Source organism: Takifugu flavidus, chromosome 20 (assembly GCF_003711565.1).
Source record: "Takifugu flavidus isolate HTHZ2018 chromosome 20, ASM371156v2, whole genome shotgun sequence".
Classification (NCBI taxonomy): Eukaryota; Metazoa; Chordata; class Actinopteri; order Tetraodontiformes; family Tetraodontidae; genus Takifugu; species Takifugu flavidus.
The window spans coordinates 7,379,090-7,396,091 of NC_079539.1; the positions used below are offsets into that span (position 1 = coordinate 7,379,090).

Consider the following 17,002-nt stretch of genomic DNA (forward strand, 5'->3'; position numbering starts at 1 on the left):
AGAATGTAGAGTTGGTCTGGAGCCAGCTGCTCGGTGTTATCCAGACGCACTTTGGTGCGTGTGTTTTTTGGCTGAACATCCGCTGCTTCTGCCTCTTGATGAACCATTCATAGAGAGCTGGAATGATCCCCCAGACACAGTTATGAAAATGAGCTCTCATGGCTGTGGGCCTTGAATTTCCTGTTATAATACAGCAAATTCTTGCATCACTTCGAGTAGGTTATCAACCCTGATGCCTTTTGCTATTTATTTCATTTTCAATGAACGTTGAAATGATACGACACTTGTGTAACCGCAGGCAATAATAACAAGGCAATCAGAGTCGTACTCCAGGGCAACAACATCCATTTCATTTAAATAGTGTTGTCTACCTTGAATCCTCTTTCTACCTGTGCAGGTAGGTAATATGGTTTACCTTTACCTGTCTCATAATATGACTCTCAATAATATTCATGTTTTACTTCATCATTTCCACATAAAATCATATCATTCTGATAAAAAGGTCACTCTAATTTTGACTTGATGAAGCTTCTAGACCTTGTTGACAGTTCTCTTTCTGGTGAAAGGCATTGAAACACTAAATAATATGACAAATAGTAGATGTGAGATGGGTATAAATCTGGTGATAAATAGTTTTGTTTTTTTTAAGGCCTTGGCACGATGATTGATTAACAAGTGAGCATTTTCAAAGTGGACCTGGCATTTTTAAATATGGACCTATTTATGTTGCCATCAACCTAAATCCAGATCATCCTGAAGTAATTGTATCGTCTGCCCTCACATATAAACAGTAAATTAGTAATTGAATGTGTAGGCGGTAACTGTTCACATCAGTGCAGGGGAAACGCTGATAACGGCAGCCGTCAATACGCCAGAGGGGCGTCGTGGTCACTGCTCGAAAGAAATACCCGGATGTTTCGGGATTATTTTATCATATTGCCAACAGAACATCGCACACATGTACTCAGCACTTCCCATACGATGACGCCGGTGTTATTGTTGTTGTTTTTCAGAGCTCGGTGAGGAGAAACGGGGACGCACACCTGCGTCTGGAATGGTCTCTTCCACTATTCTGCAAGCCTCCCTGAATGAGTCATCCGGCCGGCTCCTCATTGGATGAGACCATGCCATCCCAAGGGATTGCCTTGCAGAGACAGAAAGGCCTTGCATCCATTCACAGAAACATTGGTATGCCATCCTGCTATTTCATTCACATAAAAGGCTGAATATTGCATGATTTTTTTAGGGGGGGTTGTTGCTGCTGCCTGCTTTTGTGCTCTGGTGCCTCCCGTTTTTCTCTGCCGTGAGGCTTTAATTGTTTCCCCTTTTTCCTTTTTTTTTTCAGTAAAGGCAGACATGCTGCCTGTTTTTTTTTATATATTCGCCAGGCAGGGAAGAGAGATGTTGGGAGGGACTGCAGTGCGAAATCTGCAGCGGCAGAGCGAGAGCGGAAGCTGCTTATGAATGAGTGTCAGTCTTTCTCCGTTGCTCGATGCTCCTGAGGACATTTTATATGAATGGTGTCTGCCTGAGTGCTTTCCGCTACCAGGGAGACAAAGATGCTGCATCGCTGCTGATTTTCAGGAGACCTGTAGGCTTCTTTTTTTCTTTTTCTTTTTTCGTGATCCTTCTTGTTATTTCATTGACTTATCTGCCTGAAAAACATCTCATTCACAATTCTGTTCCAGTATTATTCACACAGTTCAAGCTGGATCACACTGTTTTGGAGCCGCTGTGAGATTTGACACGCACTGAATGTTTTATTTCTCGACGATGCTGGCGGCGAATTAAATTAGACAAATGTTCTCAAACCACGTCATAATTGGATGCCTTAATTATCTTTGCCTTCAAGATGGCCGAGTATAAATATTTTGTGCAGGGGAATCAAGTGTGCGCTGTGCGTTAGAGGCGGACGAGCAATGTCAAAACGGACACTGAGAGTATTTGAATAACGTTGCATATTTGCAGCCATGCTACAGTTTTTCTGTAGCATTGCCTCGAGTGCTTCGTAGAGCTGTATGTCCAGCGTCTCTGTCGAAAAGAGATGTTATCGCTTCATGTGCTATCATTTTCCTGAGACGTATGTGTTGTGCGGTTTTTAAGAAATCGTTTATTTTGACATGAAGCTATTTATTGTAATTGTGCTGTTTGGTTAAATAAGCTTCCCTCCGCCTTCCATTTACTTTTCTCATAAAATCAAATAAGTTGAATTACATTGGCTGAATATTAGTCTGGGGAATTAAAAAAATTATTGCTTCTAGTGTGCCGTGAGTGGGAGTTGTTTTTTTTTTCCCTCTCCCCTCCGACAGGAAGTGATTCGCAGTGTTCAGCAAGCCTTTTGTTGAGAAGGTTTTCTCATTTCAGTGAGTCATGCTTTAGCTCAGAGCCGGGAGGCAGCAGCAGTCAGTTGAGAGTGTACAATTTTCCCTTGCAGCGTCTGTGATCATCTTCAACGCAACCCTTTGTCTGTCTTTGTACTTTTTGGATATTTTTTTTTATTTTTTTTTTTAAAGCTGAAGATCGGCAGCAGCAGCATCACCATCACCGCTGGAAATCAAACAAGCTGCTCCACAACGCTGGTAGCCATCCTCTTCTTCCTCAGCCTCAGAGCTGCGTTTCCATGGACTGTCTCTGTGTTTCTGGATTCTGTGGATTTCGCTGTCGGCAGGTTAGACTTTGGTGACAGCAGCCCAACACCACCAAAGCTCAAACCTCAGCAGAGGAAATTACACTCAGGTGGCCTGTGATTGCTAATAGGCGTTTGCTTCCTGTACTGCTGCTGCTATGTTACAGGAGAGGGTAATCAGCACGGCTCAGCCACGTCTCCCTGCACACTTGTGAGAGGAGCAGGCTGCGTGTGTCAGTCACTGGAGAGAGGGGAAAGAGCAAGAGAGGGAAGGGTATGCTTCACCGTACCAAATACAACCGCTTCAGGAATGAGTCAGTAACATCTGTCGATGAGCTTCTCCACGGCTTGCCCATGAACCCCAAGGTCTCGGCCAGCCCTGAGACATCTTACACACCCCCTACTGAGGTCCAGTCCTTCTCGACCGCGACTGCTTCCAGCACCCCCGCTTGCCTCGGCTCCGATCACCTGGAAGATGGAGGCACGACCCTCTGCACCCTCATCAACAAGGTGTCCGGCCTGAAATTCAGCAACTCGGGCAGCTTGTTAGGAATCAAGGGTCTTCCCTCGGCCGTCAAGGACCTGGCTGTGTCTAAGCTGCAGGTGGGTGGGGGATCGGGCTCAGGCGGCTCCGGCAGCCCGAGTCCTGGCGCAGCGGCGACAGCAGCAGCCTCCAGTTCGGGGGGCTCTGCGTGCGGCTCCCATTCAGTCCCCTGCTCACAGCTGGAGCCGGCCGTCGGCATGAGCAAGAAAAGCCGACTGGATGAACTCCAGCTCGGCAGAGTGGAGTGGAATCCGGGCGGAGGTGGAGCGCTCATGAGCAAACCCTCCAGAGGATGGGTGCATTCAAGTGACAAGATCTCTGGTCCAGGTGTGACATACATTGTGAAGGTTGGTGTCTTTTTTCCCTCCCTCTTTTGTCTGCCTTTTTCCCCCTATTCTTGTTTTTCCTTCAATGACTCAAGCTTTAGCGAGGGTAGAAGGAGAGATGATGTAGCTTCGGTGGCACATCACAACATGCCCTTGAGTGGGTGTATGTAGGTTGGCTACAGCGAAAGGAGACCAGAAAATCCGGATCGAATAATTCAGGAATTGAAGGCAATCACCGGGAAAACAAAAACAATGATTAGCTGCGTTGTGTTGCGAAGGTTTAAATTTATGTGCCGTTTCTGTGTACGTGGAGCTGCGGCATTATGCTTTTGTAACCATGGTGATGTGTTATTTCTGTACATTGTGTATCCCTGCGATCAGTGCAGCTGCTGTAGCTCACAGATAGTGAAATGGTGGAATAGGAAGAACAGACAGGCAGCACACATTGGTCCCATCACACCTCGAGCCGTTCATACATCACACAACGGTTGTGAATGTCATCGTGCCGGCTATGAGTCACTAGCATGAGGAGCAACCAAGCTGAGCCCTGCCTCTCGCAGGTATAAATAATAAAAGTAAACAGCTGCATCCTCGATGTGGCCCTATTCAGTTTATTTACGCGGCACATCGAACATTCCCGAGGGTTCTTTCTCAGTAAAATCCATTACATCCTCAGTAAAGTTACAGTCTGATCACAATCATATGACTCCAGTTGAGCAAAACAGACAGTCTATTGTGACCAACGTGACATCCCATTAACTGTATTAAGTACAGAATTCCTATTTGTCCCAACACGGCTGCAGGAAGCATTCAGAAAGGCAGTGGTCGGGTCCTGCGTGTATTGAGTTCAGCGTGGTGTTATGTTCACAGCACTTTTAATTAGCGTCATGCGGTCACTCCTCGCGCGTCATGCATCATTACCCTAAAGGGACGCGGACGGCCAAACTATGTGCACATGGCGCCCGTGTGGTTTTGCAAACAGCAAACTGCTCCTAAACGCTGCAAAAATGAGCCCTCGGCGGTGTATTTTTGATGCACATCTCAACTTCCGCCTTTCGAAAATACAGAAATAGATTAAAATAGATTCAAGCTGGGACGTCGTAATACGGGTTTATAATTGGAATAACCTGGAAATAGAAATGTTTTGATTGGATGTTTTGTTCACACACGAATGGGATTCAAATAAGCACTGGAGCCCGTCGGCACAAGATGTTCCTGGTCGGCAGTATTCATCGGAAGAGGTGTAATGTGAGAAGGAGGTTGGGGATGACAAAAGCAGCAAAGTGAACACACATTCACAGCGCTCTGGCGGTTTTTTGGGTCTTTCCAGAGAGCATAATTGAAATCTTAACGTGCCACGCTGAGGAAACTCCTGTTCAGACCTTAATGTGTTTGTGGTGTTTAATGTTTTATGACGGCAAAACATACCGTCACCGACGTAAGCCCTGAAAGTAGATTTTTGGGGAGAAAATATGTGCGTTTGTTTGAAACAACTGGCTGAATTAGTGCAGTGTGACATCACAGAGGTCACTGTGGACGACCATCACTCTGATTTTCCTCATCGCGGTGCTTCTGAAGTCTTATAGAAGAATGGAGATATTGTGCTGATTGGAAAGGTCAACGTATGTTAATCCTGGCAACAATCGCACCGAAGTTCATGCTAATGAACGTCTTTGTGCACAGATGGAGGGATGTGTTCACATGAGAGTTGCTTGGAATTGTTCATCTGTGCTCCAGTGAATGAAATCACCATGTTACTCATATAAATGTGAACGTGATGGTCAACATCACATCGAATATGAAATATGAATCTGTTCTTTTGGTTTCCAGTATCTGGGCTGCATCGAAGTCCTTCGATCGATGAGGTCGCTCGATTTCACCACAAGATCACAAATTACAAGGTACGTCAAGGGACTGGGCTGGTGGTCACCCTTCAGCATAAGACTGTTTTCTTTTCTTTACGTCATCAGGCTGAAAATGTTCCAGTGGTTAGGTTTTTAGTGCAGGAATTTAAGTAAAATCAGTGATTGAATCATCTGTGCTCTTGCAGATTAAATAGTCATATCTGTAAGGATTTCTGTTAAAACTTGTTGGGAATAAATTTAGTAGCGTGTTTGGTTAGCAGAGAATGTTGAGTGGCTCCATCAGGGGCATCTTTGAAACTGTTGACCGGTGTGCAGCGAGGCAAAGGCCAGCCGTGAATTAGGTTGTGTCATGTCCACTTTTATGCTTGACTTCCTGAAGTCCAGGCTAACATTAGCTTGCAAGGTCAGTGGGGTTCTTTCTCTCTCTCTCTCTCTCTCTCTCCCTCGACCTTGGACTCATTGTTGCTATTAATAGACCTCTCAATTGACAACACATTCCATAATTCATGACATGAGGAAGTGCATCGACTTTGGTCAAAAATATTTCTTTTAATGCAACTGTTGAATGTAAATAGGAATTAATTTGACTTTTTTTTCTTTCATGAATATTTTTTGTGCGTTTCTTTTTAGTTTTACGTGCTCTAAATATGCTAAAAGAAGCATTCTGCTCAGTCATCCAGCTTATTAATGGTCATCTGAAATTGTACCATGACATAAAAGTATGATTACTGATCAATGAGAGGATGATTAGAACACAATAACACACACATTTATATGTGCAGGCGGTCCTGATTCTGCTTATTCTGGTAATCTGATTGCATTACCCCCAATTACATCATTACAGCCAGTGACGAACAAGTGGCTAGCGCCCCCTGTCGACCAGTTTGTTTTGCGTTTAGATTCTGGTCCAAACGTGTGTCCTGTGATTTCAGTGAACTAAATAGTGACTGCAAAAAGAACTGTGCTTCTGGGCTTGTTTGTGTTGACCATCTCGCCCTCATCCCCATGTCTTCCTCCCTCCAGGGAAGCAATCAGCCTGGTGTGTGAGGCCGTTCCAGGGACCAAAGGAGCTCTGCGGAAGAGAAAGGTACATGAGACGGAGCCATGAGCAGGGAGAGAAAACGAGTGTTGCTGAAAGTTACAGTGGGGGTGAACGAGAGGAAACTTCATTAGATATTCAGTTACCCCTGCGTGCTCTATTTATAGCACGCCCTCTGCAACGTGCACTTTCCTCAGCCTTTTATTGTTTAAAAAGAGAGGGAAAACAGGGAGCGGAGGAACAGAGCGATTGTACTTGGAAAAGAGAGGCTGAGGAGCATGAAGAGTGATGAAGAGGTACAGGCCTGCGCATGTGTGGGTGTAGCTCCAGCCCACGATGTGTTGCACACCGAGCACACTGCTCAGTGACTCATGTAGCGCGCCGTAATCGGGAGCCTAAACTAGTGTGTGTTTGTGCGCTGACGTGTGTGTTCCGCGTGCGTGCGCCTAGACGCTGTGTGTCCACGGCGTGCGAGGAGCCCGTGTGTGTGAAGGCTGGGTGTGAAATGAAGAATTACTCTGCTCTTTAGAGCTTGTTGAAATGTCACCGAAGAGGACGTAATGCAAACGCGGCACAAGCTAGCGTCTCTGTCAGAGCGTGCCTAAGCTCTACGATAATGTTGTTTTTCCCTCTGACAAACGTGACATCAGCTTCAGACTGAGACGTCTGAAGGGGCCCGGCTCATTTTATCCCACCTTTTCCACCCTCGCTTCATTAAAACTCCAAGCAACAATGTCTGGAGTGCCTAATGCTTCACAGCATTTGTAAAGAAAGGCTCGGGTGATGTGTGAACCTCTGGTCCTTTCAGCCACCGTCCAAAACTCTGTCCAGCATCCTGGGGAAGAGCAACCTGCAGTTTGCCGGAATGTCCATCAACCTGAACATCTCCACCAGTAGCCTCAATCTGATGACCCCTGACGGCAAACAGGTGAGCAGCATTTGTGTAATTTGTGTTTGCAATTTCTTAAAAAGTTAAGTTTCGTCCATTTTTTTCCTGACAGATCATAGCCAACCATCACATGCAGTCCATCTCCTTTGCATCAGGCGGAGATCCTGTGAGTGGCTCCCAAATCCCCCCTTTTATCAAAGAATTGCCCATTACCCTGCCAGTTATTTATAGTTTGGGTCTTTTTTTTAGGACACGACAGATTACGTTGCCTACGTAGCAAAGGACCCCGTCAACAGAAGGGGTGGGTTCCTCAGTAGGTTCTGTGCTTTAGATGCAGCATCCTCATTAAAGCGTGTTCTGGTCCTCAGCCTGTCACATCCTGGAGTGCTCTGATGGCCTGGCTCAGGATGTAATCGGCACCATCGGCCAGGCCTTTGACCTACGCTTCCAGCAGTACCTGCAGTGTCCCTCGAGCAAGATCTCCTCCCCACATGACAGGTTTGGTGCTCATGTCCATGTGCATGGACCAAAAGTCCATTGAAGCAACCTGATTGGCGCTCTGTCTCCCTCTAGGGGCTGTTAGAACCACTGCGCTTTTAATGCGAAACAAACGTTCCAATTAGCTTTTTTTCCTCTGCTGTATGAGATTTAAATTGACCTTATCGTGCTTTCATTGACTGCCTTTGATATTCCTCCTTCAGGGTATTAAACATGGAGGAGTTAACGTGGACGGAGGAAGAGGAGGAGTCCACCGAACATCCTTACTACAACAACATCCCCGGCAAGATGCCACCTCCTGGAGGCATCGTCGACACAAGACTGACCAATCAGAATGCTGCACAAGATGGATGCCAGGTAGTACTTTTAACACCGAGGCAAGTTTCTTAGTACTTTTCCGTATTTCATTGATTACCGTAGGTTTGTGTGTGATTAGATGGGCCCAGGATCTATAGATCAGACATATTACCAAGGGAGACACTGTGGTGAAAACTGGGGAGATGACAGAAAGCCCATATTCATACAACAGGGTAAGAAAATCATTTTAACCAACACAAAATTGCATCAGAACAGCACAGTATATAGTTGTTTCTCTCATTGTCTCCTGTAGGATCATTTGATATAATCAGCCTGCCCGAAAGTAAAGGTCAGGCACAAAGAGCGGAGATGCCGGCCTACGTGAACACTCAGCAGATCGACGCCCAGGTTCTTGCAGCCCTCCAGGCCGAGGGGGAGAATGTGACCAAAGGCCTGGCATCAGCACCAGCCAAAGAGAGCCCACAGAAGGACCTGTTTGACATGAGTACGTGTTGCATGTATAGACAATGATATTCTGATCAAATTACGCAATCTTTGGTTTCTCTCTCACTCAAATACGTAATGAAGTGCACCACGTCGATGCTGTGACAGTAGTAGGACAGGGATGATGATGAATTACAGTCCTTGTTGGACTGGGGTGACGGCCGCTCCTCTATTATGGTCTGCTTTAGAGGTATATAAACGTAAGGCTCCAGACAGAGATGGGGGGCAGAACGGGCAGTTCAGGTGTTCAAACTATTACTACTCAAACTAGTTTAAAAAGCGTCTGGGCTTCAGCTACGCTGTGTTACTCACACCAGAGCCCTTTGAGGATGCCATTCAATCCGAGGGACCAGAACATTCCCAGGCAGCAGGTCTTCACAAGGCAGCGTCTGTGGACAATGCCAGCCCGCTTCTGGTGCGTTCCCTGGCCTTCCGGGCGCAGGAGGAGCTGGAGGGCCAGACGTGGTACCATGGCATCATGAGCCGCCGCGAAGCGGAGAAACTGCTGCAAGACGACGGGGACTTCCTGGTCCGTAAGAGCACCACCAACCCCGGGTCGTACGTACTGACAGGCATGCACAACGGCCTGGCCAAACACCTGCTGCTGGTGGACCCTGAAGGCACGGTAAGACGGGTGGAGGGACATGGGGGGGGGGGTCGGTGGACTGGAACAGACCAAAGCTGAACACTTTTTCTCTCCTCAAAGGTCCGGACGAAAGATCACGTGTTCGACAGCATACTGCATCTTATCGGCCATCACCGTGACAACAATCTTCCAATTCTGTCCGCTGGAAGTGAACTGTTTCTCCTGCAGCCTGTCGGAAGGAAACAGTGATGCCCGCAATGGCTGATGGGAAAGAGGAAGCTCCGAACTGTCTCTTGGACCATCCTGAAACTTGAAGATGAAACACGGAGAGGAGATCCACCGGGGAGGCGCCAGATTTGTTGAAGAATAAAACAATCTTTATAGAACTGTTATTATTTTGTTGTGACGACTGAAAATGCTATATTTTTGAGAAGACTTAGGTGCATTTGGACAAGAGCTCTTAATTTGGTGTTTTAAAAAGATTTAAAAACGACCGCCGTTCTTGTAGTTTAGATGAAGCAAATCAAACCTCAAAGAGGCGTTAATGAGAGATATTTTAGGATAATAAAAGAAAAAAAAACAACAAAATTTTAGTTTTGTCTGTTCAAGCACAACCACATTTCTACGGACGTGTTGTCACAGAGGCAGAGCGACGAAAAAGCAGAGCTGTTTATAGGGAACGACTGTCCTCGAGGAAAAACGTCCCCTCTTCTCCCTCCGCAGCGAGAACGTCGCAAAGACAAAAAAAATCTCTTCTGGATTATTAGATCTGAATGTGTTTTGCTTTGCAGTGCTCACAAACGCGTTGGCGTGCCAACAGAATCCTTCATCGTGCTGTCAATGGCTTTAAAGAGAAACTTTTTATGGAGTTTATGGCGTCACTGCGGTCGCATGACTTAAACCAACTGTTCTCGTGGACATTGTTCGTAGACCTCGATGCCCCTTTATCTCAGAGGTGCTTGTGTATGCTGACACTGTAAAATATTTATGCTTCTCACACCGCTGATTGGTTCTGACTTGGGTTCGGTGTGTTTCCATGGATTCAGTTTGGGCCTTATGCAACCAGTGTTTCTCACACGTTTGGGTTTGGTTTTTGTTTTCTAGGAATGTTATAAGTTCATAGCACAAACATTCGTCTTTGATATCGTCTCAGCCTGGAAATCTAGTTTTGCTCACATAAACCACTGCTGGTTTCTCACTTAGAGTTTGTGTGCTGCTTCAAGAACCACAGTTTAAGGTGGGAATCCCAAATCTGGGTCGGTGTCTACTGATGTTGCCTGACGGAGTCGCAGTGAATTTGCATTTTGCAGCACGCAGATGTTATTTGGGGTTTTGGTGGAAGCCTGAAACTTATTTATTTTCCTTCAAGACAAAGAGAAAAGTGCTCTCATTCTCCCTGTTGTCAGTTCTCTGATGGAAACCAAATGAATGGGGCATTGTTTTTCATATGCAGTTGAACCAAAATCAGCATGAGTTCAATGACTTAGACGAGACAGATGCAATGTAAAATATTGTGCCTGTATTTTGCTGCAAGAGGGCGTGAACATGAACAGGACGTGCATCTCGCAACAGCACATGTTTTCAGCAACGGGCGCTTCATTTCAAAACGTCTGGGGTTGTTTTGGTCGAGCCCGATGAGACATCACACGGATTCAGACAGCCTTTATTGATTTAGCTTCACTTCGTTGTGTTCTTTTGGTAGTAGGATCAAACCGAGGAGCAGGAATGCAGTAAACCGCGACTGTCCCCCAAATGATTCTTTGAAGACCCCTGGTTATTCCAGAGCAGATTCAGAATCAGCTTTGCAGACATTCCGATAACAGATTGAGTTATCTGCAAGGTTCAAACAAAATCCAGAGCCAAACTCCCCCTCTCCCCTATTTCTGTTGATGAAAATGTGCCTTTTATTTGTACAAATGTAGTTTTTCTTTCTCTCTAAGTGCAATAGCTGATCATCGATGGGGCATGTCTGCACTATAGTTTGTGTCTTGCCCTGCTGTGTTGCTGCTTAAGACTACTGTTTTCTCTCTATAGCTCTTTCTGTCCCTCCCTTCCCCTTTTTTTTAAATTCTATATTCTAAATGTTTCCAGACTCTGAATATTAATCTTTGTCAGGGGAAGTCACAACGAAACCCACTATTTTGGAACAGATGTAGTGAAAAACGGAAATAATCATCAAAAAAAAAAGTCCAAATGATGTTTACAGATTTAATCTTTTAGTTGTATGGGTTTATCATTATTCTGTATGACTGTTGGCAATAAAACCGTGAATGTGTAGAATTTTCATCAATGCGTCTGCTTCCCGGTGGGCACCACCATGTCACGCCGTGTCACGTGATGTGCAACGACTCCAAATTAGAAAGAAAAAAAGGCGTGTTTATTGCAAACATTCTAAACGTAGATGCAGCATAAAATAAAACATTCTTGTGACAATGCAGTAAACTTTTGGGACGACCCATAAAAGCATGCGTGGTTTTATGTTTTGAGACTTGAATATACATAGTTTTACGTCTTTTTTCTGGAATGGAAATCATGTCGAACTTCGCTCTCTAGTGGTAGCGGAAGAGAATACATTAGAAGGCCGCTACCGTTATAGACCAGCAGGTGGCGCTCTAGCGCCACTTATCTGAGGCTTTAGACGCTGCCTTCACTCATTAGCATTACATTTCCATATGCAGTACATTGCCGTAAGTACAAAGTATCAGGATAGTAAAGAATAAATAATTTTCCAAGTTTAATATAGTTGTTTACAATCATTCTTAATTATATTTCTGTATAATTGCACTTCATTTCATTGCCAGTTAACTTCAAATTCTGAGCTGTTTACACAGGCAACCGTTATCCCAGTATAAGTGAGGGTTCTACTCACACACGCGTTGCACCTCCAACATACCAAAGAGCTCCTTCATTAAACTGACATGATGGTATTTAGTTGAAGGCATCATTTTTGAATACTGGCCTCATACATTACATGTACATTTCAGTTACTTAGTCGACACTTTTGTCCAACACGACTTACAGTGAGAGACACAATCAAGCCACCATGCAATTGACCTATGAGACTAAAATACTGCCTTAGAGTCCTAAACGATGAGTACAAGTGCAACTACTAAACTAACAGTGCACTGCTATTATATATATACAGTACATCTAAATGGGACTATTGGGAACGGGTTCCCCCGCACACCAGGCCCAGGAAGGCCCGTCTCATCTCGCGGCTGGCCAGGGTGTAGATGACGGGATTCATGGCCGAGTTGAGCATGGCCACGGCGATGAACCAGTCGTCCTTGTAGAGGATGGGGCAGGGACGCTCGCACGCCACATCCAACAGGAGCAGGACGAAGATGGGCGTCCAGCAGGCGATGAAGACCCCAACCACGATGATGACGGTGCGCAGGAGGGACATGGCGTGCTCAGAGTTCCTGTGCTTGCTCACCTTCTGGCTGCTGGACTTCACCAGGATGTAGATGCGGGCGTAGAGCACGGACATGGCGAGCAGCAGCACGATGAACACGATGATGCAGAAAGCGACGTATTTCTTGGTGTAGAGCGGGAGGATGGTGGAGCAGTCGGGGAGGTTGCCCAGGCAGTTCCAGCCCAGAATGGGCAACGCTCCGAGCAACACGGCAACCAACCAGCAGGTGCCGATGAGCAGGAACACTCTGTAGTTCTTGCTGGCGTCATAAGGCCTCATCTTGATCATCGTCAGGTGTCTCTCGATGGCGATAGCTAGAAGGCTGAAAACGGAGGCCCAGAGCGCCACGAACATGCTGCCCTCTCTGACGAACCAGAGCACAGGTGAGAGCTGCAGAGTCTTCTCCCCCGACAGGAGCAGGTTGACCAGGTAAGCAACGCTGGCCAGCAGGTCGCACAGCGCCAGGTTGCCGATGAAGAAGTACATCCGGTTGTGGAACCTGTGGTTTTTCCATATGGCGAGCAGCACGGTGAGGTTCTCCAGGATGATGAAGCTGCACACCACCAGGAAGGCGATGGTCTTGGGGTCCCTGGTCCTGGGGCTTGTGCCCCCGGTGGGCTGGTGATCCAGCTTCCCCGTGTAGTTGTAGTGCAGGTAGATCAGAGGGTTGATCATCATCACGAGAGAAGGAAGTTCAGTGTCAGAAAATCCCCGTCTTCTGCTGTGGAGCGGAGGTCAGGGTGATGAATCAACCAGCAGCAAAAGGAAAATACCCAAGAAGCAGCCTTTTGTCCACATTTTGCACAAATTATTAACATTAAGCTGCACCTACAGAGATGTAGAATGTCTTTCCTGGGTAGGAAAAGCGACGAAATCTTTTCAAAGAGCTTTTTTTCTACGCTTTTAACACAAACTAAACAAACAAAAAAAACACTGTTGTGGAGTTTCCAACGAGTCTTTGCCCTTTCTCATCTTTTGTCCTGTGTTAGAGACGTGGGGGAAGCAGATGAATTACCTCTGAGCTACTTCAGACAGGACCGGCTGGCAGTCGCGGCGCGCTCGCTCTCCGTCCCGGGCTGACAGCTCGACGCGCACGCCGGCGCAGCTCTCATCGCTCTGCGGGCAGATTCGCACGCTTTGCCTCTCTCCCCCCCCCCAGTGGAAGAGAGCAGCTCCTCACCTTCGACTGACCCCGGAGTTGTGAAGGCTCTGGCTGGAAGTCGCGCCTTCCCCCCTCCTCCCCTCCTGCGCCGGGCTGGGCCGTGCCGGGACGTGCCGTGGGCTCGGTCTAACTTCTGGAGCGCCCAGCCGGGGAGGTAGGTGGCAATGTGTGGACGTGTTGGACGGATTTGGCCTCAAGCAACTTTTACAAGCGTGTCCTTGGCCCCCAAAAGGCGTAAGTTCGGCCACATTCGAGCAATTTGATCGAAGTTTATCAGCATCGTGCAGCTGTAGCCCAAAACACCACCTGGTATGTTTTCCACGTGGTTTTCCACAAAACCACTTCTGTGTTCTGTTTGTGACTTGTGATATGTTTATTTACCCTATCTGCGCCCCCCTCCATCAGGACCACCCCTCGTCAGAGTTAACCTTTAAAGTATCCAGATGCAGCTGTAAAATGGTGAGTTTGAGGGCAGTTACTTTGGAAGCAGATCCTCTAATGGTGCAGTGAGACGTGTCAGGTTTAACTTTTTGCTTCGGTAGTTTGATTCGGCAGGTGCCAAGTGCCCAAATTTAAACATGCAAAGTGTTTGGCGAGACTAAACAGATAAAACCAAATGGTAAATGGTCCCTTTGGGTCTTAAGGCTGTCAGGTTCCCAGTTTCTGGGAACTCTTTTGCAGGGTGTCTCCTGCGGGGGGCGTGGTGGAGCCATGCCTCAGCCGCAGGTGGTGCCGGGGACTGGTGCACCTGCAGACTATCGGCAATCAAGCCTCCTATTTATGGACTGTTCTCACGGGTGGCCAGCGTTGGTGTGTTTTGTCTGTTTCGGAAGACCCCAGCTACACTCACTTGGACTATTGTAAGACTTTGTCCTTCGTGGATTACTTTTGAACCCGTTCCCCGGACTATCGTTTATCTATTCCCTTCGTGGTCTGCTTTTGACTCCGCTCGGAATTTATTGTTGTAAGTTTTCATTTTTCTGTTTGGGTGAAGAACTGAGTCGTGGTCTCCACGCTTTTTTGAGTTGCACGTTTTTGTGTGAACATAAATAAAACTTCTCGGAAGACGATACGCCACTGTGTCCTGCCTGCTTTCGGGTCCTAACACAACCGCTCGTAACAAAGGCAGCACGCAGATGTTATTTGGGGTTTTGGTGGAAGCCTGAAACTTATTTATTTTCCTTCAAGACAAAGAGAAAAGTGCTCTCATTCTCCCTGTTGTCAGTTCTCTGATGGAAACCAAATGAATGGGGCATTGTTTTTCATATGCAGTTGAACCAAAATCAGCATGAGTTCAATGACTTAGACGAGACAGATGCAATGTAAAATATTGTGCCTGTATTTTGCTGCAAGAGGGCGTGAACATGAACAGGACGTGCATCTCGCAACAGCACATGTTTTCAGCAACGGGCGCTTCATTTCAAAACGTCTGGGGTTGTTTTGGTCGAGCCCGATGAGACATCACACGGATTCAGACAGCCTTTATTGATTTAGCTTCACTTCGTTGTGTTCTTTTGGTAGTAGGATCAAACCGAGGAGCAGGAATGCAGTAAACCGCGACTGTCCCCCAAATGATTCTTTGAAGACCCCCGGTTATTCCAGAGCAGATTCAGAATCAGCTTTGCAGACATTCCGATAACAGATGGAATTATCTGCAAGGTTCAAACAAAATCCAGAGCCAAACTCCCCCTCTCCCCTATTTCTGTTGATGAAAATGTGCCTTTTATTTGTACAAATGTAGTTTTTCTTTCTCTCTAAGTGCAATAGCTGATCATCGATGGGGCATGTCTGCACTATAGTTTGTGTCTTGCCCTGCTGTGTTGCTGCTTAAGACTACTGTTTTCTCTCTATAGCTCTTTCTGTCCCTCCCTTCCCCTTTTTTTTTAAATTCTATATTCTAAATGTTTCCAGACTCTGAATATTAATCTTTGTCAGGGGAAGTCACAACGAAACCCACTATTTTGGAACAGATGTAGTGAAAAACGGAAATAATCATCAAAAAAAAAAGTCCAAATGATGTTTACAGATTTAATCTTTTAGTTGTATGGGTTTATCATTATTCTGTATGACTGTTGGCAATAAAACCGTGAATGTGTAGAATTTTCATCAATGCGTCTGCTTTAGAGGTAAGATCTTAAGACCGAGCCCGAGTCCGAGCCCGACCCCGACCCGAAATTCGGGTCGGGCTCGGGCTTAAAATGCGTAAAATGTCAATCATTACGTTCGGGTCGGGCCGGGCTTCTCTCTCGCTGACTTTTTTTTAATAAATATTTGTTTATAAAAATATACACTAAAACGATGTGTGGATACTAAACTAAGGAATACTTATTATAAATAAATAATTTGGATAAAACAGAGAAGGCGCTGTATGCTAATTGCTATTTAACTACTAAACAGAGCCAGACCATGCCGTGCGCACGTGAATGCCGCGGTCCCGCCCTCTTTGTAATTTTCCATCCATCCATCTGAGGGTTTATTTATTTCCCTTATTTCACAGGAATAACACGCACTTTACACCGAGGTGACCGCTCTGGACCACCTACCTCAGCAGGTCTGACTTCTCAAACAGCAGCTGGTCCAGAAACATGTATGAATGGATTCATCCGTGCGCGCAGTCTCCAGCGGAGGATTTTTCAAGTCTGTTTGTTTCCGCCTTTAGTAACGAAGACTATAGTGAACCTGCTACGCCCTGGAGGCTTTACCCCAGATGCCCTTCCTCGCGATCTACAATTCCTCCTCCTGAATCCTCACAAATAAAATATAAAGTTTCGGGCTCAGGCCAGCAAATCAAGTTAATTGATCGGGCTCGGGCCGGGTCGGGCTTTAATACCCGCGGGCCTGGGTCGGGTCGGGCTGGATTTTTTAGGCCCGATCTTACCTCTAGTCTGCTTCCCGGTGGGCACCACCATGTCACGCCGTGTCACGTGATGTGCAACGACTCCAAATTAGAAAGAAAAAAAGGCGTGTTTATTGCAAACCTTCTGAACGTAGATGCAGCATAAAACAAAACATTCTTGTGACAATGCAGTAAACCTTTGGGACGACCCATAAAAGCATGCGTGGTTTTATGTTTTGAGACTTGAATATACATAGTTTTACGTCTTTTTTCTGGAATGGAAATCATGTCGAACTTCGCTCTCTAGTGGTAGCGGAAGAGAATACATTAGAAGGCCGCTACCGTTATAGACCAGCAGGTGGCGCTCTAGCGCCACTTATCTGAGGCTTTAGACGCTGCCTTCACTCATTAGCAT

General features: G+C 46.3%; 2 protein-coding genes across 6 annotated transcripts; one reads left to right on the top strand and one right to left on the bottom strand.

The window, feature by feature from the left end:
- The first annotated feature begins 1,021 nt into the window (after positions 1-1,021).
- Positions 1,022-11,460, top strand: shc3 (SHC (Src homology 2 domain containing) transforming protein 3). Of its 3 annotated transcripts, none has more exons than XM_057019876.1 (13): positions 1,022-1,188; positions 2,794-3,517; positions 5,327-5,397; positions 6,385-6,448; positions 7,209-7,328; positions 7,402-7,455; positions 7,539-7,590; positions 7,658-7,787; positions 7,991-8,144; positions 8,224-8,317; positions 8,398-8,589; positions 8,906-9,213; positions 9,295-11,460. In XM_057019876.1, the coding sequence occupies exons 2-13, from the start codon at positions 2,903-2,905 to the stop codon at positions 9,421-9,423; spliced, it is 1,983 nt and encodes a 660-aa protein (XP_056875856.1). In that variant the 5' UTR covers positions 1,022-1,188; positions 2,794-2,902; the 3' UTR covers positions 9,424-11,460. The 3 variants fall into 3 exon arrangements, with proteins under 3 accessions (XP_056875856.1, XP_056875854.1, XP_056875855.1); XM_057019874.1 differs by having other exon boundaries at positions 1,024-1,188; positions 2,514-3,517; XM_057019875.1 differs by lacking the exon at positions 1,022-1,188 and adding an exon at positions 1,229-2,668.
- Positions 11,249-16,606, bottom strand: LOC130517767 (sphingosine 1-phosphate receptor 3). Of its 3 annotated transcripts, none has more exons than XM_057019878.1 (2): positions 16,295-16,606; positions 11,249-13,310 (listed from the first exon to the last, which is right to left on the bottom strand). In XM_057019878.1, the coding sequence occupies exons 1-2, from the start codon at positions 16,336-16,338 to the stop codon at positions 12,335-12,337; spliced, it is 1,020 nt and encodes a 339-aa protein (XP_056875858.1). In that variant the 5' UTR covers positions 16,339-16,606; the 3' UTR covers positions 11,249-12,334. The 3 variants fall into 3 exon arrangements, with proteins under 3 accessions (XP_056875858.1, XP_056875860.1, XP_056875859.1); XM_057019880.1 differs by lacking the exon at positions 16,295-16,606 and adding an exon at positions 13,770-14,967; XM_057019879.1 differs by lacking the exon at positions 16,295-16,606 and adding an exon at positions 13,605-14,146.
- Positions 16,607-17,002: the final 396 nt, after the last annotated feature.